At 34.4% G+C, this 26,337-nt stretch overlaps 1 protein-coding gene across 2 annotated transcripts; it reads left to right on the top strand.

Moving 5' to 3' along the window:
• The first annotated feature begins 9,265 nt into the window (after nucleotides 1–9,265).
• Nucleotides 9,266–26,289, top strand: LOC131014814 (exocyst complex component SEC8). Of its 2 annotated transcripts, none has more exons than XM_057942910.1 (27): nucleotides 9,266–9,419; nucleotides 9,582–9,651; nucleotides 10,882–11,094; nucleotides 11,915–12,088; nucleotides 12,339–12,443; nucleotides 13,269–13,378; nucleotides 13,778–13,933; nucleotides 14,025–14,187; nucleotides 14,278–14,384; nucleotides 15,821–16,122; nucleotides 16,213–16,376; nucleotides 16,469–16,584; nucleotides 17,969–18,039; nucleotides 18,428–18,552; nucleotides 18,674–18,723; nucleotides 19,682–19,782; nucleotides 20,938–21,050; nucleotides 21,135–21,242; nucleotides 21,832–22,029; nucleotides 22,140–22,225; nucleotides 22,842–23,025; nucleotides 23,143–23,220; nucleotides 24,463–24,564; nucleotides 24,662–24,736; nucleotides 25,454–25,549; nucleotides 25,657–25,706; nucleotides 25,790–26,289. In XM_057942910.1, the coding sequence occupies exons 2-27, from the start codon at nucleotides 9,610–9,612 to the stop codon at nucleotides 25,875–25,877; spliced, it is 3,177 nt and encodes a 1,058-aa protein (XP_057798893.1). In that variant the 5' UTR covers nucleotides 9,266–9,419; nucleotides 9,582–9,609; the 3' UTR covers nucleotides 25,878–26,289. The 2 variants fall into 2 exon arrangements, with proteins under 2 accessions (XP_057798893.1, XP_057798894.1); XM_057942911.1 differs by lacking the exon at nucleotides 9,266–9,419 and adding an exon at nucleotides 9,431–9,449.
• The last annotated feature ends 48 nt before the right edge of the window (nucleotides 26,290–26,337 follow it).

The following is a 26,337-nucleotide window of genomic DNA, read 5'->3' on the forward strand; positions in this document are numbered from 1 at the left end:
CCTAAAAAAAAAAAACGAAGTCTAAAACACCAATACAACTAAAATATCTGAATACAAATAAATAAAATGTATATTTCACAAATATAAAATACATATTATTATTAAACTATAAAAAAAAACATTTTCAATTGTAATTAATTCGAAACATTTAATCATATACAATCAATACAAAATGATCTCATAAAATACTTGATAAATTGAACTTAAACAGTACTTGGTTCAAAATATTTACCTACTCAATCAATAAACAATGATCACATAAAATACTTGAAAAAAAAACTAAAAAATGTTTCACATAAAAATATGGAGTTAAAAATCAGAAACACTTGTTCAAAATATAAAAATTGAAAAAAATCAATAAAAAACAACGTTTTTCCCCGGATAATTCTTTGAATCGTGATGAGTCATAGTGTTGCATTTCCTGTATCTACGCAAAGGTCTTTGGGCAAGAATCTGAGCCTTCTCAAAATTTGATTTTCTCGTACCACCAGCACCACTCCCCTTAGTTTTGACAATTTGCGAAGGTAATACATCAGGATGATCCGAGGGCGATGCACCGAAAAACTCAACAAAACGATCATTTCGCTGCAAAGAAGTAGACATACAAGACCCATCAACAGTAAATTTTGTAATCAATTCAGTCAGATCGCATACAAGACGTTCAGTCTTCTCCTCATCACCAAGGTCGACCCTTTCATATGTCAAGTGGGGCAAAGGCCTAGGGCCCCCAAAGTTGAGGGGCCCCAATTTTTTTAAAAATTCACTAATTATAATATATTTTGTATTAATCATAAAATAGTATTATATACTAATCTTGAATTGATTATAATAAAAGAATTTAATTGCATTGTGCTCGTCTTCTATGTTTTGTTATCTCATCTTCCAATTTACTCTATTTCATGTTTTGTTCTTTTCTTGTTTCTAAGTGACTACAATTTAAGAAATGTTAAATAAGTTATAAATTTTATGCATTGAAAATAAGGTATTAGAGAAACTTATTCTTGAAGCAACAAGAATTTTCAAGTTTCAATTTTTGTGGCCCCCTTTTTTTCGTTACGTCTAGGGCCCTGGAAATCTCAGGACCGGCCCTGCTCATCACCACTAACATTACTAATGCACTGACTTATAACCCTGATCAATCTCTTTGTGGCAATAGGTTGATGTAGCGCCACACCCCCATTCAAACAGAATGTTAGTATCATCAGGAGAAATAATACTCAGCTTGCACCAACGTTTGACACCATACTTATCAGGAATCTTGTCAATCTTCAAAGATTTCATAACAGTGAACATATGTCTGCATATAATACCTCTTTTGACGAACAACCTGCAAGGCTGCAACTACAAATCAAAATATTTCTGACTGCAATCATGTGTGACATTAAAACCCTCTTCCCATTCTCCTCCACAACATAAGAATTGAGAACACCATTCAACTCAATATTAAAAATACTACAATCAATGAATGGAGCATCAATTTCTCGTTGAACCTCCATGAATGTAGTGTTTATTGAAGCATGACGCTCAATTTTCAACTTCAAAATCAAAACCAGAGATCCAGTTTCTTCATCTAATGTGTTCCTTTTGTAAATCTCATGTTGTGCATCAACTCTATAATTCATGGAAAGAATTACAATACCTGAAATGTTTATTGATGAAACGCTTGAAGTAGCTATTCTCACTCTCCGACAAGGCCGTCGTGCGAAAAAGGCCACTCATATACACATCCCTAAAATAAGCTAGAACCCATGAAATCCGTTCTTCATACATATTAGAAAACTATCTATTATCCCCTAAATCATATCCATCCAATTCTTCTCAAACGTAGATGGTTCATTCAAATCATTCCATACAACCTTCCCAAATCTAATCTTGAACGCAATATCTAACCTCAACCTTATCGGCACTTTCTCAGTAACTTTCATAGTTATGTGCCATATACAATACCTATGCAAAGGATTAGGTCAAACTAATTTAACAGCTTTCTTCAAACCTGGGTCTTGGCTAGGGCTATAAACGAACCGAGCCGAACCGAATACCTCTAGGCTCAGGCTCGGTTCGCGAATTTTTGGGCAGGCTCGAATTCAGCTCGAGCTCGATATCGAGCTTTAAAATGAGCTCGAGCTCGGCTTGATGAAATAATACTAAGTTCGAGCTCGATTCGTATTCGGTTCGTTAATTATTCGTTTAGTTCGAGCTCGAGCTCGAGCTCGGCTCGAATTTGGCTCGATTTTAGTTTGGAAATTAGAGAATATCATAACACACTAAAAAATATCACAAACTCAAATATTGGCTTCGCATCCTCTGTAGCGTCATAGTTTGGAAATGGAGTGTATGAGAAAGAAAAATAAATCCACAGCAGACATTCAAGACAAGAGAAACAAAAATCGAACAAAATCAAAACAAATTGAAACCCACTTAAGTATTCCAAGATCTGCCTGAGATCTATTCGCCGGTGGCTACATATTAGCTTTAGATCTACAAAAATAAATCTAAAAGAGGGGAGGAGAGACCGAGAGGCGGTGGAACACCCAGATTGGAGCCAAAAACCTACATATTCGTCGGTGGCTGGCGTCTGTGGTTGCTTCAGCGATGGGAGGTGGTTGGAGAAGGGTATTGAGATGGAGAGGGCGGCGAGGCCGGAGAGAAGAGAGTCGCCGGCGACAAAGGAGATCAGACGGAGGAGGAGAAGGCGGCGAGTGTTTTAGGAGAGAAGGCTGAAAGGCTGAGTGTTTTTAGAGAGAGACTGAAATGATTTTAGACCTGAAATGATGTGTTATTAAGTTTATATATGGGAGCGAAAATAATGTGTTATTCACGAACATGTTCGCGAGCCTATTCATCTCGCGAAATTACCAGTCATGAACAACCGCGATGACTGACTTATGCATTCAAGAAACTTATTCATCACTCATGCATATGAATCCATATCTTCTCGCGAAATAAGACTGCACCAAATGACATGCATTTCCCATGGTTATTCCTTCATGTGAAAGGCGTAAAAATCATCTCATACCTGCAAAAAAAAGGCACAGTTTTTTACAAATCTGTACACCTTTGACAAAATTAAAAAAATGAATAACTACCAAAAAGAGTTGAATAAATGCAAAAATAAAATGAATTACCGCAACTAAATGAAAACTGAATTATAATACAATAACATATAAAAGACAAAACATAAAACGAACAAATTCATTATAACTCAAACAAACGCAAGCTGAGGATTATCCACCTCGACAGATGGTGATACTCTTGTGTAACAAGAATGCAAGACCTAAAAATATCAGATAACAAACATGTTGCAGCACAATAAACAATATCCAGTAATTGCTAGCAAACTGAACGGATATGCAAAGCACCTTAATAATATCCCAATCAAACTAGATGAAAAAGGATTCAAGGATCTAAAAAAGCATGAGACATTGTCACATGAACCAAATACTAGGTAATACTCCCTCCGTCCCAATAAAAGTGGCCACTTTTTTTTGGGCACGGAGATTAAGAAATGGATTGTTATGTTTTAATTGAGTGTGACCCACCAAAATTAGTGAGTAATTTTTAGAAAGTGACCTACAATTGTTGACCAAATTAGTGAGTAATTTTGGCATTTTTAGAAAGTGGCCTACAATTGTTGACCAAATTAGTGAGTAATTGTTGACTTAATTAAAGTAAACTTTTGTCATTTTTAGAAAGTAGCCACTTTTAATGAGACACCCAAAAAGAAAATGTGGCCACTTTTATTGGGACGGAGGGAGTAGTTGATTGCAAGACATGGTAAATTGTTCCCACAATACTCAACCAAACATCAATCACAAAAAGAGTGTCAAGCCCAAAACGAGCTCAGGCAACTTTCACAAAGTAACTACTTTATTACAAGCCCAAAACAAGTCGAATAAGAATCTAACTAATTTATTACAAGCCCAAATCAGAGTCAAATCAGGGCAGCCCTACAATGCATTTTCCACGAGATCCCCGGCGAAAGCTTGAGGATGATCTATGAGATTTGAATGCTCATCAAATTTGAACCGGATTTCACTAACAACCAGTTTGTTTTTTTGTCTGTCATAAAAGGCTTGCAACTGCACAAACACATTTTGTGTATGTTTTATGTTGCGTCGCATGTCACGTGCTTTCACACTTACTCCGGGTGTCAAGCCTAAACCTTCAACAACAAAAAAATAACATCAATAGCAATACAAAAGAATAACATCAATATCATTATTTTTAAAAGAAAAAGAAAAAGAAAAAAAAACATACAGTTGCTAGTGGTTAAGCCTAGCGATTTTTCTTTGTTGTATAGCTCTTTCAAAAGATGTATCATATGTAGAGGTGTCAAATGGGTCGGGTCAGGCCAGCCCGGCCCAGGCCAAAATATGATCGGGCCTTAAAATAGCAAGCCCAACCCGACCCTTATCGGGCCACCGGGCGGTCGGGCCAAACTCGCCCAATAATTTTTATCTCTTAAATTCTATTTTTTTGCTATAAAAAACAATTGAATCACCTAATATCAAATCAAATCATCAATTTCACAAATATAATTAAACATAAAATAAAAATATTACATCATATTATTGTAGGTCAAAACACACTAAATAAAATTCAAATTAAATAACACTTCAAAGTATTTAAGCAAATTTAAAGTTCTAATAGTAAATATATTAAGTAAACTCAAAATTAATAGAATTGTATTCAAATAAAAAAAGCACTCATTTTAAATAATAAAATTAGCAAAATAGACATTCACATTTCATACTACACTGATTAAAGTCTATTCTTAATATGGACAAACTCACGGTCACGGCAAAGTCGATTAAGAAAAATGGCCACTCTCATTATATCATGAAATGGTTCATAAAAATAAATAATTTAAATAAATGGAATATATATTAATTTGTACTAATTATTTAGTTCAATATATAATATTTTTTATGGAGCATTTAAGAAGCTAAAAATTTTCAATTAATGAGTTAACATAAGAGTGAAATCTGAACATAAATCTATTTTTAATTCTTTTTTGTTTTAAATTTCAAAATATATAATTATATAAGTAAATATTATAAATTAATAATTAAATAAATCGGGCTGGCCAAAAAGCCCAAAAATCCCGGGCTTTTTAGCCCTGAAGCCCTGTCGGCCCAGCGGGCTGTCTGGGCGGGCTTTTTAGGCCCTGTTTTGTTCGAGCCTTTATTTTATCGAGCCCAACCAACCCTAAATTCGGGCGGGTTGGGCCGGGCTAATTTTGACAACTCTACTATTTATACATGCAATTTCAGTAATCGTCTAACTAAACGAGTCACGTCTCTCTCTCTCTCTCTCCCATATGTCATTTGTTGCTCATAACAATGTATTCCGATCATCAATTACGAAATAAAGTTTAAATAAGAAGTCATTCAGTGTAATTTGGTTTGTTTACAGATCCATGCTACAGTAATATGCTACAATTGTTCCATCCCTTAATATGTTACTCTCTTTTGTGGTTTAGTTTGATCCTAATTAAAGGTCTTAGGATATATATTTGCACAACTTATTTAAACGGTACAACCTTTTCAGTTAAAAGAGTTAAGTAAAACTAAGGTTGTCGACTGATAATGAATACTCTTCAGTAAAGAATTATCAGTTAAGTCAGAGACTTTAACTGATACACGTTAGGCTTCAGTCGGGTTTGAAAAAACAGAGGAGTGTTATGAATCTTACTGACTATCCGAAGATTTATCAGTTAGACTAATAACAACGGAAAACTTTTCTTTCGAAATAGCTTTTGTGATTAAACAAGTTGTCAAGACTTATGTTTCACTTTGCAATTAATCAATTTCAGTTGATAAAGGTTTGTGCAAAGATAGGAAAATAAATACTGAAAGTGATAAACAACAAATGGATTTTTACGTGGTTCGGAAACACTTTCTACGTCCACGGTCAGTTGATCACACTAACAACTTCACTTGGCTTGTGCTTACGGGTGCACAACAAACCTAAACAACCGAAGATCCTATTTTTAGTACCAACACACTGGGTTGGATTTCTCACTCCTAGCTCACACTGGGCACTAAGATCTCACGGAGTCAGAGCACTGGCCTGAACTCCTTCTGGCTCAAACTCTCGATTCGGTCAGTTGAAAAGAGGTTCGTAAACTTTCCAACTGGATTACAAAGAACAATTTCTCTGCAATCAGTTATACCTAGGCTTTGGAGTGCTTCAAGCTCGATGGGGAATCATTCGAAGTCCGGCGCGAGATTGGTACGTCAACAATCTCAAGGACATCATGATGTGTTGCATCATTCTACATAACATCATTGTAGAGAACGAAGGTGAAAGAGCTGCCCATTGAAGAGATGATGACGCAGGACACGGGGCGTCTAGCAGTGACTCGACGGAAAGTGCTCGAGCAACCCCAGTTTACTTCGAGGAATACGTGCAAAGAGATGCAATTCTCTGAGATAGACAGATACATGCTCAGTTCCAACATGATTTGATCGAACATGTTTGGACACGTTTCGAATCTCTAGGGCCAGAATAGTTATTTTATGATATATTTTTAAATTTTTTAGTTTTATTTAATTTTTTATTTATTTTTTAGGACTTTAAAATTAATACAATTTAAATTTGAAGTAAATTGTGTTATCTAAATTTATGTAATTAAAATTAAATGAAAAATATAAAAATCAAAACTAAAAAGATCATATCAGCTACCTCTTTTTGATCAATGTAGTCTCTCCTTCTATCAAGTCACTCCCACCATCAATGCTTTTATATTTATACTAGTGCGCAACCCGTCGAAATTCGACGGGAAATTATTTTAACTTATTATATAAATTATTTTTAAATTTATTTAATCTAAGGTAATATAGTTGAAATTATATTAATTTGAATCATATTCTCCAATTAAATGTTAACCTTTTGTTAGAATAATAAATATTCTTTTTATGTAGATTTTTATTTAATAATATTTTGAAAAATGTATCGATATTGAAAATTTTATTTCATCTGAGCATCATCTCGTCTGAACCTTATAGGATCATATCATAATCTAAATTTCGGAATACGACAACTAACGTTTGAACATCAGACTTTTGAGTATCATCTCATCTAAACCTTAAAATACAAAAAATGAACTTTTATGCGTCAAGTTTTTTTAACATCACTATCTGTAGCTTTAAAAATCAAAGTTGACTTGTGAGATTGTATGATTTGGAGCTTCTAACATCATAACTAACTTGTAAACATCATTTTGTATGGAACTTGAAAAAATCTTGACAAACTTTTATGCATTATTAGTTCTAAATATTATAATTGAGTTCCAAGAATCATCTCGTTTGGAGTTTAAAAAACAAATTTAACTTGTGAGTATCATCTCATTTGAACTTTGAATTACCACAATTAAGTTACAAGAATTATCTTGTGTGTAGCTTTAAAGATCATTATCATCTTTAGCTTGTAAGATCATAACTAACATCTAAACATCATCTTGTATGCAGCTTGAAAAATTTTGACAATTTTTTGTGCATTATTTCATGTGGAGCTTGAAATATCATAATTGAGTTTCGAGGATCATTTCGTTTGAAATTTGAAAGTTGAAAGAATAAAATGGACTCGTGAACATTAATTATCTTCAAATTTTGAGTTTCGAGCATCATTCCGTCTGAAAATTGAAAGAATAAAATTGACTCGTGAGCATTATCTCGTTTGAAGTTTGAAATACCATAACTAAGTTTTGAAAATCATCTTGTGTGTAGCTTAAGAAAGTTGACACGAGATTCAAATTGTATTAATTTATTTAGTAATTTAATTGATAGATTTTCATAAAAAATCTATGTTGAATCCATATTTTATTTTTAAAATTTTATACAAAATATATTATTTTATAATCAAATTAAATTGAAGAAATAAGTTACTTAATCAAACCAATTTATTTTTTTCAAATTAAATTAATTAGACCATGTATTTAATTAAGTAAATTTGGTCAAACTAAATTGACAAAACAATTCAAATATTTAGTCTCAATCATTCCGCCAATTAAATGTAGATTTTTAATTTGGAAAGCAAGAGCTTATTCTTGTATAAGTTTTATTTTGGTGAAATCTTATAAAAATATTCAATGTGAAATGAGGTGATTTATATGAATTATTCACTCGATTGAGATTATTATAAATTTGATACATGATTAAAGATTTCTAATATATTTTAACATCATATCCTCTATTGTTCTTTATCTAAATTATTCATTTATGCATTACTAATTTCATAGTTTTATTATTATTATTATTAATGGACGAACATAAACAAATAAAGTTTGCAAAAATGAAAAATATATTTTTCTTCCCTATATAAATAAAATGTATGGATTTATTTTTATAAAAAAATAAAAATAAAATTTTAATTATTTGATAGACATAAAATAAGATTTTGTTTTAAAGTAATCAGTTTATAGAATTTGTGCCTTATTATGCAAACATGTAAATCAATGACCGGGCCCGTTTATAATTTACATACACGTGCATGTCTCAATTCAAACTTAATTTAAAATTAATTTTATTGAAAATTAAGAATATAAATATTATATATATATATATATATATATATTCATACAATATAATATATTGCAACATATACATATAATATGTACGCTATTGAGAAATATAAAATTAATAACAAATATACATCTAATCACTACATTCAATTAAAATAATTTATCGTATATAGATTATAATTTTTTTCTTATCAGACATGTAAATCTATTTTTTACCTAGAAAAAATAAATAATACTCCAAATTTATTAATTTAGATTATATGTAATGTTAATATTAATATTATATATATATATTATTAATTATATTTATTATGATTAATGAATCTTTATATAGAATGTAATAGTTAATTAATTAATAAATGATGAAGATTATATATGGTAAATTTTGAAATGGTGAGATTTTAGATATGCCACATAAGTTAAGGCTTAATCCTATTATATAATAGATTTTATATTTTCTTTTTGACCAGCAATGAGAAGATTTTAAGATTTGGACATTTTAGATTTTGACTTTGATTTTCATCCACCGGGACAAACACCACTTTGTATGTAAGTTGCCTGTCTTATTTATCTGCTAGTTAGATTAGATTTTAGATACCACTAAAATATAATTTTGGCAGCAAAATTCGAAATTAAAACATTAAATATTAAAATTTGGCTAGTATTAACAGACGAAAGTACAAGACCGCGATGCATCGACGTGAGGAATTGACCACTATGCCCCTACCCCGCGGATCGACTCAATCAACATTTTCCAGCTCACTCGTTTCCAGTAATCAAAATAAAGAGTCTTATTATTGTAAAAAACGAAAATTAAATGTCCGAAAACATTTATTTGCAGAAATTAAATCAATTATCTGATCCATTTTCATCAATCCATAATTTGACAGATCCAGTAAGCATGTTTTCTCTTCCATTATTGCTTGTGCGTGTGTGTATGAGTGTATACATACACCCAGTACTATCTAACTTCCAATTCTTCTGATATTTGTTTAATTTCAAGAATTTGGAATCTGATAATTTTTTCCTTCAATTTGTGCATAACTCTGTTATGTAGGAGTTGGAATTTAGCTGATTGGATTGAGATGTCAATCTTCGACGGGCTCCCCATTCCGAAAGATAAATCGGTGAGTTTGCTTGCGTGTTTAAGTATAGCGTAGTTGCCATTTCGTTTGTAGTTTTCTTAATGATGTAAAATTGTATAAATTTTAATGATCATTTTACATACGCGGGTAGCTTTCGTCTGTCAAAATGCTTTAATTCTTTAGAGAACTGTATTAATTTGGAAAAATGGTGGAAAATGTTTGGTGGCTTGATAGCGCCGACTTGATAGGGGTTTTGGATCAATGTGCTTTTAACTTCTTATTCGATTTCAAATTTTGTGTTAATTTGATCTTAGTGAGTCGTTGAAGTGGTTATTTATGAGTTTCCAAGTTTGGACCATATACTGTCTCTAAAGAAAATCTGGATTCTGTTATGGCTAAAGTATTTGGGACTGCACTGTCGATTTCCATGTTTCCCAGAACTATTCAATTATATTCTCTAGATTTAATTGAAGATATGTAATCTTACATTTAGTTTAAAATGTAAGATTTCACTTCTTCGTATATCTAGCAATAGATATTATAGTCCTATGGCTTCCTAAATACCTGGGGTTATTCTTGTGAGAGTCCCACAAGAGAAGTTTAGTAACTGGAGAATTGCTCTGCTTTCCCTGGCACTGTGGGCCCCACCTTTATTATGCTTTCGTAAACGCAAAACTTCATTTATAAACTGGATGGGTGCTTTTGCACATGTTAGGACAACAGACAGCTATGGAGTCTTATCTTCAATTTGTATTGAATTGATTTGGGATTGGGCATACATGATCTTCATGCAATTAAACACACATGTAGCCCTTTATTGTGCATGGAGGCTATTACCTATGTAACTGAACTTTTTAATTCAGTTTAGGGAGAAGATTGCAATCTGATGACCTGAAAGTTACTCATTGTAGAATGACCTGAAAGTTACTCATTTATTGACTGTTTGATTATCAGTGTCTGACTTGCAAGCTTCTTTATCCTCTGTGTGTCCTGTGTAACTAGCTGCTTCAGGACTTTATTGCCCATTTATCTTACAAAATTGAAGAACTCCATATGCACATCTTTGTGTTGACACTACTATCCATTCTGGTCTTAGATAGCATAATACCCTACCCCAAAATCTAAGTTTGCTTGTCCCTGCTATTTTGTGGAGTTGCCTTCTCCATGTTTTCATCATTTAGGACATCTCATGCTGTTTTTATGAGGCATCAGCTTTACAACAATCAATTTGGGTTGATGAAAGTCGTACTTATTGTGCCATGGTATTTGCAGTTTTTAAAGGAAGAACTTTCTAGAATAGATGAAAGTTGGGCGGCAGCGCGCTTTGATTCATTGCCTCATGTTGTGCACATTTTGACATCCAAAGACCGTGAAGGGGAAGTGAAGGTCTTAAAGGAGCAAAGCGATATCATTGAAGAAGTTGTTGATGAAGTTGTTCATGCATATCATAGTGGCTTTAACAAAGCAATTCAAAATTATTCTCAGGTTTCTCTACAGTTATTGTTTTGGGTTCCGTTTCTGCCAATTACTTTCCATCTATGTACATTTCTGATAGCTTGTTGGAGCTTATTTTATGCATGTTGTTATGCTTTTTATTCTACTGAGAATATTTATTTGATCTTATTTTTTAATTAATTAATTAATTAACCTTTTGGTGGCATGTTATGGGCTAGTCTTGCTAACTTGATTTTGATTTCTACTTCTTATATGCATGCACAAATACCTTAATAGGCCAAAAAGGTCAGAGCATTCAGAGAAATAGGGTCTATGAAGCAATGTTTGACCGTCATATAGTCTAAGGAGGTTAGATCATATTGCAATACATTGTCCTCTACTGGGTGTAGCCTATTTGTGTATACTAGTGATGTTCTTTTCTATGCTGTGTTACTCCTGTGGACTTAAGTATGTAAAATTGTACAATCTTTTTTTCTTGTTTCTTAATTCCCAACCTGAAATAAGAAAAAAAGAAAAAAGAAAAAAGAAAAAAGAAGAAGAAATGTATGGAAAGCTGTAGGACAGCTTGCTATAATGTATCTTTTACAAGATTAATTCTGATTTCCTCTTATTCCATTACAAAATATCGAGATTTCATGCATATGAAATTTATGCAAGAACTGCGGTCTACTTTTATGAAACTTAATGTAGCTGATAACACTTTCTCCTCTCGGATCTGAGGTGCTGCATCCTTCTTTCTGTCTCTCTCTCTCTTGACTTTTCTCTTTGGTGGCATTACTGCCCTTGGATATAGCCATATTGTTTTTCATGTATGCCTAAAGTTTATATTTAAAATATCTCCATCCTTCAGATTTTGCGGTTGTTCAGTGAATCTGCTCAAAGCCTTGGGGAGTTGAAAGTTGATTTAGCTCAGGCAAAGAAACTTCTTGGTGCCCATAATAAACAATTGCATCAGTTATGGTACCGGTCTGTTACTTTGCGGCACATAATCTCATTATTAGACCAAGTTGAAGGCATAGCCAAGGTCAGTCTGTTCCATATACTGATTTTGTTTCATTCAGAAACATAAACGATTTTTCTTTTTTTCAATATGTTTTTTCATGTTAGCTCCATCTTGCTGGTGGGGAAATGAATATAATATCTTTTGTCATAGACTTGAATAACGGTATTACATTTTGGTGTTTGTTATGATTCTTTTCTGCATTCAAGCAACCATATCATTCAATTCTTGTGCTTTTAATGTTACTTCTGTAATGTCTTTCGAAAATGCACAGGTCCCAGCTCGTATTGAAAAGCTTATTGCTGAAAAGCAGTTTTATGCGGCAGTACAGTTGCATGTCCAGTCAAGTTTAATGCTTGAGCGAGAGGGCCTCCAAGCGGTTGGTTTCTTTTTATTTTTTTATTTTTTATGCAAGTTTTGTTAGTTTCCTATGAGTTTTTTTCTCCCATGGATATTTTACTCGAATTCAAAAATCCGCCCAAGAAATCATAATGAATTTGAAAGAAATTGTTTTGAGAAGTAATTAATCTATATGGATCTTATCAAGTCTAGACATCCTACACCATTATAAACAGACTTACTGAAGAATCCTACTTGTTATTTGTTAAGCCTTTTGTTGGCTGATATAGGATTTAGTGTAACTACAGTTCTTTTTTCCGCCTTGTATCTAATCTAGAGTTGTAGCCTATGACATTAATTTATACTAAACAAATACATGTCAGGATAAAAGATGTGAGTTTGTTAAATAATTTATTACTTTGCTTTGAGTTTGGTCCAAATCCATTTTTTGCAGTAATTGGTGTCTATGGCAGACCATTCATCTTTTAAATATATTTTGATCAAGCCAAGTAATGGAAACAGAATGAGCCTTTACCGGTTGATTAATTTCTCCTGAATTTTCTCAAACAGATTAATTTACTCCAAGCTATTTCCTCACATTACTTCGGGTCCCCAGAAGTTGACGATTCTGTTTCAATTTAGGCCCAAAAAACTCATCTTCTTCAACATGTTATTCATGGGCTCACAAACCTTATGTGATTAGCATCAAATTGTTTTGTTAACAAGAAAAGTTTTATTAATTTTTTTTCGAACACCGCCATTTGTTCTCTATTTAAAAAATTTCAACTTCTAGTTCAAGTTGAAAGCTAAAAGCTGGTATCTCTAATTAAGCAGTATCTGATAGCTGACGATCTACTTGGGTCAGGTGGGTGCTCTTCAAGATGTACGCTCAGAATTGACAAAACTACGAGGAGCCTTTTTCTATAAAGTTTTGGAAGATTTACATTCTCATCTCTACAATAAGGGTGAATACAGGTAATTCTCAATCTATTTTGTAGACAGTAAAGCTCTAGACATGCAAACCTTTCCGGTGCTTGGTTTACTATCACTGTGCTAGTAAAAGTTAGAGTGGAGGTTGATGGTATGTTGTGTCACATGTTTTAGGAGCCTTTTCTCTGAGAACCTATGTAAACCTATCATTTTAGCTTTTTAAGCATATCATACCACAATCATTTTGAGGATAGAGGTTCTGGTTAACGTTTATGTGCTTCACAACTTCAGTAGGTTTGCGTTTCATTTTGTTGGCTCTTTTGTTTTGCTTTTGTATCTTGAATACTAGCTTTATTTTAGGAAGATAATCTTTCTTTTATGTCCTTTTCTTTTTGGTATATGGCTGAATTATCTTATTTGCAATTCCACCTTTCCTTGTGGCAGCTCAGTTGTCTCAAGTATGCTTGAGAGTGATGATGCAATTCCAACTGCTACAGCTGTTACGTCTTCCATGAATTATTCACACTCTCTCTCGCGAAGAACCAGGTTGCTGAAAGGAGATGGGGATGGAGTGTATAGACCCAGTTCAGTTGATGGGGGGTGAGATAGTCTTACTTTTCAATTCTGAAATTAATCATTTTAACTTTTTAATTATCTGCCTGGCAACTGTTTCTTTCTTTCTGCTTGGTAGTTCATCATTTGATGGCCACAATGAGGATGGCAACCTGGATATGCATGATGATGCTGCACCTAATGGGTATACTCCTACGATGAAGGCTAACGGTGGTGATGCAAGAATATTCTCTCGTCAAATTCCAGTGTGGCTATCAGATTCTACTCCTGATGAATTTGTTGTATGCTTATATTCATACAGTAAAATTGTTCTTGAACTTAAATTGTTTATTCACACCTATAAGCTCAATTGCATATGGTATTTGGTGCAGGAAGCAATCAGAAAGAGTGATGCTCCACTGCATGTAAAATATTTGCAGACCCTGGTTGAGTGCCTTTCCATGCTTGGAAAAGTTGCTGCAGCTGGTGCTATTATATGGTATGCTGTCAAGTTTGGATCCCATAGGATTGGATATACTCTTGTTTTAATAGATTTGCTACTTCAGTATTGTTCTACATAGTGTATGTTATCCAGAGTCCTACAGTAAATAGTCAAAATTTTCACATATTCTCCAGAAGAAAATAATAAGTTTATATGCAACCTTGTCCCTGTATGTGGGAGAAGGGCATGAAGGGCATTTCATGCCCTTCTGCAATGCTGATAATTCATGATGCAGTCACACTTTTGTGACTGGACCTGCAAAAGGAAGCTGCAGTGTGCGGATAGCTTTTTTATCAATATAAATCAATGAATATATACTTCTCAGTATCAATCATTTTCACATCCAAAAGGATTCATAAGGAAGAAACAGACATCTCTGACTTTAAAACTCAGCCTAGAACTGAAGTTCTCAAGTTATCTATAATGTTTTCAGTTGGAAAAAAATGTGAGGAATTTTCTTTACTAAAGCCGAGGACAGTAATAAATGAAGATCTCTTAGTTAATATATTTTCTTATGGTTTATAGATCTATATCAGAACGATTGTTAAATGACTTATCTTTGTTCATCTTTAACCCAATGGGTGCTTTTCAGAGCATAAGTTTCTTGTTGAGTTGATTTGAAAAATAACATGTGAAAAATGACACATCAGATACTAATATGAATTGTTTCTAGTTTCAACAAAAGGTAGATTATATTTTTGTAATTACAAGAACGCCTGTGTTCAGGCTATCCAGCATACATTTGTACAGGATTGTTCTAAGCTCACGCTCACCATCAGTTAAATTGCGGATAAGGACTCGTTTTCAATGATGTCCTGAAACTCAAATTAATCTGTCACTTTGTTATTCATTTCTCTGTGATGAGAAATTTTTGTAAGGATTAACAACTTCTCTGTTGTAGCAATTGCTAGGTTCTCAACAAGATGTAGCACCTCAGATTTCTTGTTTCAATGTTCTTGTTTAGTGCTGTAATTCCTAGTAGCATCTTATGCCTAGCAGTTAGATATCCTGTTTTTGCTTCTTTATGTTGATATAGGCAGAAGTACAGTGCTCTTAATTCAGGATTCTGTTGCTGTCAATTTGATGCAATGTTTCTTGAGAAATAGGGAATTCATTTGATAACCTTTATATCCCTAGACTTTGGTATACATGAGAAACCACAGCTACAGACATTTTTTCATTTATTGGAACTCTTATACTATAGTCACTATGAAACTCCAGTGTTTATAATTCTTGGTAAAGGAAAGGTGTGATCGGACAAGGATTTCTGTATGAATACTTTTTTTTTTGTATGCTTATTCATGGCCATTTCTCCTTTGTGACATTAACAGAAACTCAAAAGTATTAAGTCATTTCATTGTTTGTTTAGACAGTAATCTTTGTCGGTTCTTCTACTTATTTTCTGTTTTATTCTCATGTCTCCGTGGTCATAGCCAACGGTTACGCTCTACAATCCATGATATCATTACTGCCAAGATCAAAGCACAGGCAGGACGAGCCAGTGGCCCAAGGCCTGGTCTCGGCCACACTGCCTCGCCTACAGTCACAGGTCTACACTATTTAAAGGGCCAGCTGGAGCACCATTTATCAAAACACAAACGCCAAAATGGGGTATCACCATATGGAACTTTAGCTGTGAGCCCTGTCTCTCACGTAATGTCTCCTTCTGGAACAGCCCAAATTTCAGCAAGAGAACTACTTGATTCTATACTGGACACAGTTGTTCGGATATTTGGTAGGATATGGCTATTAAATTTCTTTAAATTATATAATTTCTGTACTCTGTGTTGTTATTCATATTCTTGATAGTGGAACAATTATTCAGAAAATCATGTTATTGTTGGAGAGCTGCTCGAGTCAAAATCTTCACAGCAACTTAATATGAACACACCAAAAACAATGGCGGCTGATGTCAATTGGAGTAATGACTCTGATGCTTCTAGTGATACTGGAGGCTTCAGTATTGGTTTTTCCTTAAATGTTCTACAGGTTATTCACCTAATGACTCCTTTTTATGTTTCAACCTCATGCTATTGAGAAAGTTGCGATTTTTTTAATGATATATTCCAATATGATTGTAGAGTGAGTGCCAGCAACTTATATGTGAGATCCTACGAGCAACTCCTGAAGCTACATCTGCAGATGCTGCTGTACAAACGGCTAGACTTGCTAGCAAAAACCCTTCTAAAGACAAGAGGCAAGGACATGCCATATTCTTTCATTTCTGTGCATCTTACAGATTGTTAGTGTGCTTAATATCATTTTCCTTCCTTCTACTTCTGGATTTTATGTCAAAAACATTATCTATGTGATTTGTACTGATGCTTAGGTGTTATTTTCGAAGTTTCCGCAATGGACTCATTTTCATCCCCCAATAATGACGACATTTTCACTCGAATTTCACACACACACACAACACATATTGCGTGTGCAATTATATATAGGGTTGGGTATCCATTAAGAATTACACATGAACAAATCTATGAATTCGATGAATAAATACATGAAATCCACAAACGCGATATGAACAACCATATTAATTGAATGCATTGGTCGTGGATTTCATGGATTTGTTCATCTTAGGTTCATGGATTTCATTGATTTATTCATGTATTGTCATTTCTCACCACATTTATCCATTCTCACTGGATAAATGTGGTGAGAGAGAGAGAGAGAAGATCCAGTAAGAATGCTATCTTTCATGAGAATGAGAATTGATAACGAATAAGTCAATAAAATCTACGAATAAGCTTCTTGTAATACACGAATAGCCATTCAAACCTGGCTTCGAATCCTGGAGGGGGTGAAACTTTCACCACATTAACTGAATTATGGCTATTCGTGCATTGCAATAAGCTTATTCGTAGATTTATATTGGGTTATTCGTTATTCTCATTTCTCTTGAAAGATAGCATTCTCACTGGATTCCAACCATATATATATATATATATATAAATACATATATATATATATTTGCATTTGCTGCCATGACTGATTTGGATGATGATATTGGAAGTCTGCTTTTACCATGTATATTCTATGCTGCTGGGAATGCAAGTTTGGTGATGTTGATCAATGTTGGGATTTGGGAAGGGTAAGGATGGAGGATATTGATATACTCCCTCCGTCCCCCAAATAACTTCCTAGGATGATGGGGCACGGGTATTAAGACAAAGTTGTTGAGTGTATTGGAAGTAGTGAAAAAGTGTTATAATTAGTATCAGGAGTGGTGAAAAGTAAGAATAAATGGGGTAGTATTAGCGGTGGAATAGTGTCCCAAAATGTATAGGAAGTTATTTGGGGGGCGGCCAAAAAAGGAAAGATAGGAAGTTATTTGGGGGACGGAGGGAGTATGATAATGAACCTAGTATTTTGCAGGAGGGTGACTCTTCCACAGATTTTTCTATTGACAAGAAAATCTACTTTGTTGGGAAGGCATTATCATACTGGAATGATAGCCTCCCCTTTATCATTATGATGATATACACTAGTTATTGTTTTTACTATTTGAACTCATTGTAGTCTGATTCATTGTGTATAGCATAAGGTAATTAGCTCTTTTTCCGTCAATTTGTTTACAGGGATGGATCAGAAGATGGACTTACTTTTGCCTTCCGGTTCACTGATGCTAGTACTTCCGTTCCTAACCAGGGTAAGAGGAATATGTTCTGATGCAATTGTTTCTGCTTTGACTTCTCTCATGCCTACCACTCGAGAATTTTTCTCATACCTCACCCCTTTGAGGTAACCAAGCAGCAAGTAGTGCTTTATTGATTACCCATAGGATGCCATCTTTGGCATCATCTTTCAATGGCTTCATGCGATTAAAATTCAATTGGAAAAATTATTATGATCTGCATATAAAGTAGTATGATATATAAATAAATATATGCTCTCTCATTAACAGCAATAACAATTTTGCTGAAAAAGATAAAGCACCCCAACAGCTCGTCTTCCTACAGAACCTAGTTTTGTATGAATTCGTTTTTTCTTTTTTAATTAATTTGTCATTGAATTAAAATTGCATAAAATTTTCTTAGGGTCTGATCTTACTCGTCAAGGATGGAGAAGACCAAATGTAGTCCAAGAAGGTTATGGGACTGGAGCCGTGCTACCAGAGCAAGGGATATACTTAGCAGCATCAGTATACAGGCCAGTAGTTCAGGTAGGTAGAGTGCAGCAAAGGGAAAGTAAATTGAATGCTTGTCTGTTGTCTAGGGTGTCATTGCTAAAAGGTGTCATGGCTAAAATGCATAATTTAATTTTCTTTCTGCCCTTACTTGCAGTTTACAGACAAAGTTGCATCAATGCTTCCTCAAAAGTTCTCCCAACTTGGGTGAGCACATTCAGCTACAATTTCTAAACTGGCAGCGTATGGCATGCAGTATATAATTGCTTAGAATAATATCAGCATAGAAATGACCCCTCAGCATTTATAGGTCTCAGATATACTCTTGACCCCTTTCACATTTCAATGACATGCCATTGGTCAGCTTCTATGAACATAATTTATAAGATGAAGTGAAACTATCAAACATCTGAGGAGATGTTGTATTAAACAAAAATCAGGGGATTTTGTGTATATGTTGGTAGACCTTGGAGGTCTGCGATTTGTTGGTCCCTGCAAAAATAGTGATGTGTACAGGAGATCTTGGTTAGCTCAATCTATCAGTTTTCTTAGCAACCATTCTTTGTCACTCACGATGAGATTATCATGAAAAATCTGCTCAGTCGTTAAGCAAACGGATATATTGTAATAATCACGATATGATTAGGACTTGGTGAGAGTGTTGCCCATTATAAGTATTAGGGTGTGTAGTCAAATGAAAATCATGGGAAGAAATTAAGTCTGGTTCTGGACTCCGAAAAGTAACAGTTTCAAGGTGTATGCCTCTACAAGTTCAACATTACTGTCGACACTTTTAAATTTGTACATAACTGGAATGATTTAGTACTGTAGTGTTTCATTTTAAATAGCAAATGGATTAGAATAACGCAGTTTTCTTCTTGATATTGAGTTGAGATACCCTTATAAGAACGATGAGATTTCTTGAAATTTTATTTTCTGCCATTGATTTTGTCATGATTTGTTCTCTTCCATGAAATCATTTTTCTCCATCAATTGTTTCTTGTAACCTTTGCCTTTACTGAATTCCGTGATCTATGCGATATCTGATTCAGCACGAATGAATTTTTTGGGAAGGTGTTTGTCTTTCTGTTTCTGATCCTATTATTTCTATTTGTTAATGCATCTTCATGTTGACCACTTACCTACTGGTGATGAAATTCTGCAGAAATGATGGATTGCTTGCCTTCACAGAGAACTTTGTGAAGGATCACTTTTTGCCAACTATGTTTGTAGATTATCGGAAAAGCGTACAGCAAGCCATATCAAGCAAGTCTACGAACTATTTTCTTTTTGCATGTTTATTGATGAATGCGTTTTAGCTTCATTAATTTCATAAACCTTTGTCCATATTTGTGTTTGGATTGATGTGATTTGGGTTCCAATTTGATTTAGTAAATTAGTAATATAATAGATCCCATATGCTCGTTTGTTTGTGGCTGTCTGCTAAGTGGCTCATATGACTCCAGTGATTGTTTGACTCTCACAAAAATCTATTTTTAAATAGTAAATTACGGAGGTCTAATATAATAATAACTACGAAATTTAGTGTTTGGATCTTCTTCCTGTTTGAATGTAGGCCGAGAGTCTTTCAATGACACATGCATGAATTGGCTAATTCAACATAATTATTTGCCTTTCAGTAACTTTATTTATGTTTATAATAGAAAGTCCCACATCTTTACATTTGCCTCATCATACCAGATAGACTTATCCATAATATGATACAGGGAATTACGGATCCACTTGCATTGCGTAGCCTGATGATTCACTACATCCTTTTCCATCGCTCATTTCGTCTTTAATTATGGCTCAAAGTTCTTGGGGAATTGGGCTTACAGTGGATTTTTCCATTTTCAATCTGTGTCCTTTTCTTAAAACCTTGGAGATTATATTAACAAAAAGCATCAGGTGTTATGGGATATTGTGAAGAATCTTTTTGGATAGAGTTAAGTTTTGGTTGGTGTGGTGGTCTTCAAATCTTAAACAAATTAAGGCCTTTTTTGTTTCAGATTTAGTTAGGAATTAGAGTTGTATATTAAAGCAGTGTGGTTCTCAATCTCTTTTGGACGACCCTTCCTGTTTACTGTTACATGCTTCTTATGATAAAGGTGGAGTTGCTTCACTAAGAAGTAAAATAAATAGAAAATAGATATTTTCCTCGTTCTTAGCTTTGTTTGAGGTAAGGTATAATGGAAGTATTTAAGCAAGGATATAGCTTGCCATGTGTATTGAGATAAATTTATAGTTTATTGCTTCTGTAGCAATGAGGGCAGATGTATAAAAGGTGCGGTGATAAATATGGTATTAAGCTTAAATATTTTATTCTGGTGCATTTGCAAATTGCAAATGTTGCTAATCATTACTGATAATTTCATTAGCATGCCTCAAATTTTCTGATTTTGTATTCCCTCTTTTAAACAGGTCCAGCTGCATTCAGGCCACGAGCTAATGCAGCTGTGTCATACACTCCATCAATTGGAAAAGGACGACCTGTTTTACAAGGATTGCTGGCTATAGATTGCTTAGCAAAAGAGGTATTTCTTCATATCATTGTCCATATCTTTAAGAAGAGAAATAAGTGATATCTTTATGATCAACCCTTTTCATGATTTATTTAGGTGCTTGGGTGGGCTCAAGCTATGCCAAAGTTTGCTGGTGAGTTAATCAACTATGTGCAGACATTCCTGGAAAGAACGTATGAAAGATGTCGAACATCATATATGGAGGTATGGCTGTTTCTTTATCCCTTTTTTTCTTCTCCTTTCCCGCAATCATATTTCTGAAGTTCATATAACATATAGAGGAAGCATCTTAAACTTCTATCTCGTTATACTTTTCCTTGTTTCTCTTGATGCTATGTGGCTTTCTGCAACTTTATCACACTTGAAATGTATGCCTGGTAAAGCTGGGAGCTAATGTTTGAAGAGCTTGGATTATTCTTTATAATAAATTAACGATGTGAGAATAAAGTAATGCCTATAAATTCGACATCCAGGGCTATAGCTTTCTTCTGGGTCTCTGCTTGGTGGCTACCTTTCTCGATGGTATGTAGGCCACCTTAGTTATTTATTAGATGAGATTGGAAGATGTTATATTAACCTTTTCGTGTAAATTCTAAATGTACATACCATTTGGAGTTCTAAGCCTTAGGAACTTCTTAATGATGAAAACTGAAAGGATTTGTTGGTGTGATGTAAGTTTGTCAGAGAAGGGTTAATCTCTACTATGAAGCTTCACATTTGATCTTCTATAGGCCACAGTTCCTATTTGTTTTCACTTTTAAAATACTAACCTCTTTTTTGGTTGAAATATCAGGCAGTTCTTGAGAAGCAAAGTTACATGCTTATTGGGAGACACGACGTAGACAATCTCTTGCGACTTGATCCAGCCAGTGCATGTTTGCCAAATTCATTAGATGAAGGAACCTTAGAAACCAATGATTTGGATGCTGAATCAAATGAAGTAGAAATGGACCTAAGCGATATACTACTGAACTTGAGACCTATTAAGCAGGTATTCATGCCCTTTTGGTATTGCGACGTATATCTGAAAACTGAAGCCCTTTTGACTCATAGCTAATCTTGGTGTTTGTACCTTATTTTTCCTTCGGTTAATTTCTGCAGGAAAACCTAATTCGTGAGGATAACAAACTTATCTTATTGGCTTCATTGAGTGATTCATTGGAGTATGTTGCAGATTCAATAGAAAGGTAAATTTTTGTATCTTATTGCACTCATAAGTTCACTACTAGATTTTTGCATCTGCTGCTATGTGTGTTCCATTTGTTTTTTGTTTCTCATTCTACACATGCATATACTCACTTTATGTTCCATAGTAGCATGGTCGATTTGGTTCATTCTTGTAGCTATCTTTTTTTTCGAGTGAGCTATCTTCTATTAATATATTACATCATAACTGAATCTTTGCTCGAGAAAGATGCTGGGATTCCAACCTATTTTTTTCTTTCTGCGTTTATGTTTGTAATTTCTGGAGATTGTTAATTTTAACGAAACAGGATCGTTAAAGTTGGTTTGAATGGGTCTGAAAAGATATGCATCTAGATTGTCAAGTAGCATATCTGTGTGAATGTTCCCCATGATTCTGTTGTTTTAACATAAATTCATAGAGTAAATTTATAATGCAAGTAAGGGTACATGACCTTGTTTTCATTGTCAAAACTATTTTGGACGTATTAGAAAGCATCAGGTATGTGCAAAAGTGAAATATGTCGGGAGGAACTGGGATAAGTGGAGTTGGCTTCCAGTGAATACTTCAGTATCTGCCTTTTTATCATTTATAATTCATTTGAATCATTTCTCGTGTAGGCTAGGGAAATCATCTTCAAAAGCTTATAATCACGTGGAAGAAAATGGATCACATCATGCTAGAACAAGCAGTTTACCTCCAAAAGATCTTGAATCATTTGCTGAAGACTATAGAAAACTGGCTATTGATTGCCTTAAAGTTCTACGAATAGAGATGCAGTTGGAGACAATTTTTCATTTGCAGGTATGTGACATGTGTTCCTCTTCCAAAAAGTTGATAAGGTGATGTATTTTTATATGCGTTCACAAGGAAACTGTTCTTCATACAATAATTCTTGCTGCAAAATGTGAACTGGTATAGGAAATGACAAAGAGGGAGTATCTGGATGACCAAGATGCAGAGGAGCCAGATGATTTTGTTATATCATTAACTTCCCAGGTGAATTCTCATCTTCAAAGCATTGTGCTAATTAGCCGGACACTGGGTTAATACTTAATATCGTTTCAAGCATTCCACATGTAGCATGCATACCTTGAATCTTGGCTGTTTTGCTTCTTTGTTTGTTATCTAGTCTATTCCTAGGGAAATTCATTGGTTTGGCTTAGCCTAGTGGTCCACTTCTTCGTGTTCATCTCATTTCCCTTGCGATGAAAATTGTGGAGAATATTCCTCAAAACATATACTACCTCCGTCCACGAAAGAACTTCCTAGGAGGGAGTGGCACGCGTTTTAAGAAAAATATTATTGAGTGTATTTAAAGCGGAGAAAAAGTTGTTGAGTGTATTGAGAGTGGTGAAAAAGCATTATAATTAATATTGGGAGTTGTGAAAAAGTGAAAGTAAGAGTTATTATAAGTGGTGGGGTATAGTCCAAAAATAGGTAGGAAGTTCTTTTGTGGACTACCCAAAAAAGAAAGATAGGAAGTTCTTTCGTGGACGGAGGGAGTATTTTTCTTATACATTCATTCTCTTTTGAAGAAAGAACATATGACTAATACCAAAGTTCTTGTTCGCGTAACTTCATATCTAAGTTATTGAGTTGAATGGCTCGAGTAACTTTTCTAGATTATTGACAAGGTTGAGGTAGCATTCTTTGAATCTATGTCAAAAGAGTTTTCTTTTTCTATAAATATTCTTGACACGGAGCTCTTTTTTGGGGATTCTGGTGTCTTAGACATTACACTATCTGCAGATGAACTAGTGTATTGTTTTCAAGATTTAATTACCAATGTACAAGGCTTCTGTGAGATATCCTGATTGGTCAAGCAGGGGAATGTTCATTGGCCTTTTTAAGATGAGGGTAGTTTCTACATAAATTTAGACCGGCACCTACAATATAAATCTTCAGCCACCCGACCACCCAATCATAATTAACTTATTAAGGGCCTTAGCTTACTTATACTTTTCGCCTGCATAAGGAAAAATACAACTGAAGTTATATGGATATGTTATTGACCATTATGCTTCAGATTCATAAAGAAACTATGATAGCCTTCAAAAGGAATTGGATTCCCTAACAATTTCTTTTGTATCTTTCTTTTTATGTTTGGTCTCTTTATTTGTACATGGTTTTGGGGCTTCCATTCACGAAAACTGTGAAATAAAATAGGTCTATTTGTCATGTGGCCTAATCTTGCAAAATTATCGTACACATATTGAAGTTCTAATTTATGCAACCCAGATAACACGTCGAGATGAGGAAATGACACCATTTGTTGCGGATGTAAAACGAAATTACATATTTGGGGGGATATGCCCCATTGCCGCCAATTGGTCTATAAAGGTTTGCTTATATTCAAATTTGTGCTGGGTATTGAGAAATTACGTGGAGAAAGACTGGTCATTATTATGCTTATGTGAAAATTATTATTCCCGCTTAGGCTTTGGCTGAAATGAAGTCTATCAACCTCTTTGGCGTTCAGCAGATTTGCCGTAATTCAATTGCATTGGAACAGGTTGGTCTTTTTCCTCTCTCTTTCCCTTCCCTCCTCTTCCACTGCTTCTGGGGTCTCTTAAAAAAACCCTTTAGATGATTCTGAATGTGTAAGTCTTACAATTCAGATTGTTATGTAAATAAGTCCTGAAGAATGGGTTGGATGAAACGAAATTTCATAATCTGTCAATATTTTTGGTGCAGTTACTTGAATAACCGTAATAGATTTCCAAAGTATTTTAGTTAATGCATATTTCCAAAAACAAATATGTAAGCATTGTTACCCTATATCCCTGTCATAGTAATCTAGTTCAATGCCATGATACAGTATTTTAGTCAACTTGTTTGCTAACACTTCTTGTAGCCAGTGTTAACCTAAACAAACCTGCATCAACAATTGATCTGAGAACTTCTCGCTTCCCATGTTCAAAGTTTAGTTAATGAAATGAAGAGTTGTCTGATAAAGGCGATCTCTAATTCTACTTAGGCATTCCTTTTTCCCACCCTCCATGAAAAGAACAATTTAAAAGTAGCAGTGTTGGAACTTGACCAGAATGTAATTAATAATGTGATATGCCTGAAGCAACTGTGCTTTCTTTATCTTTTCGCTTTCTGTGTTTTTGGGACGGTTGGAGGTGGTGGTGTGGGCTAATAGAAGTCACACTACTTTCTGTTGTCAAACATATTACTAGTTGTTAGCATGAAAAGGACAGCTGATAATTTTTCTGAGCTTCATCAGGCTTTGGCTGCTGTCTCTTCAATTGATAGTGAAGTCGTACAAATGAGATTAGATCGTGTTCGGACATACTATGAATTACTAAACATGCCCTTCGAGGTAAGCTATCTGAAACTACTGCTTGCAATTTCTACCTTATTTCTGTATTTACTTTCTTTCCCCCAAACAACCATGTTTAGTTGACAATTGTATTGTGTTTACTCCAGGCATTGCTTGCTTTTATTCAAGAGCATGTCGACCTTTTCTCAGCTGCAGAGTGAGTTATCTTTACATGTTCAAAATTCCCAGAAATCCCAATTCTACTATCCATCATTTGTAACCTAATATTTTGGCTGGCAGGTACCTAAATCTTCTGAAAGTCTTTGTCCCAGGGAGGGAAATCCCTGAAGACGCTCATGATCGTCTCGCAGAGATTTTGCCTAGTTGATAATTGGTTGCAAAATTTGTACACCGTTTTCACCCTGAGCAGAGTACTCGCGTAGTTTATGGTCGCAGATGAAATTGATAAGAAGAAATACGGAGGGTCCCGACCTTTTTCTTATCTGCATTGCTGGTTGCGAAAATTTCCAGCGTGAATCAAAATTTGCGAGCTCACATCTGCGGTTTTAGTATATATATCGCCAGATTTACGTATATTTTGTGAGTGATTCTTTCGATTAGACAAACATCAGATGGTCTCTAGTCTTTCTTTCTTCATCTTATGTACATTCAATTTTGTATCCTTGGGCTTTGTTTGGCAATGCAGATTTTGTCGAGTATATATGGAGTACACTTTATCTGTAACTAACTGCTTTAATTGGATAGTGATTTTTTATGAACACTTTTTTCAGTTTGCAAAATGCTGCTTTTATTCTCTTTCTGGGGGTTGTAAATGTGTTTCTTGTTCT

The sequence above is a fragment of the Salvia miltiorrhiza genome, chromosome 3 (assembly GCF_028751815.1).
Source record: "Salvia miltiorrhiza cultivar Shanhuang (shh) chromosome 3, IMPLAD_Smil_shh, whole genome shotgun sequence".
Taxonomy (NCBI): Eukaryota; Viridiplantae; Streptophyta; class Magnoliopsida; order Lamiales; family Lamiaceae; genus Salvia; species Salvia miltiorrhiza.

Coding starts and splice junctions, on each gene's coding strand:
- LOC131014814 (XM_057942910.1), top strand. CDS start 9,610: ATGTCAATCTTCGACGGGCTCCCCATTCCGAAAGATAAATCG. Junction 16,123..16,212: donor CACAGTTGTTCGGATATTTG/GTAGGATATGGC, acceptor ACAATTATTCAG/AAAATCATGTTATTGTTGGA. Junction 25,550..25,656: donor TACTAAACATGCCCTTCGAG/GTAAGCTATCTG, acceptor TGTTTACTCCAG/GCATTGCTTGCTTTTATTCA.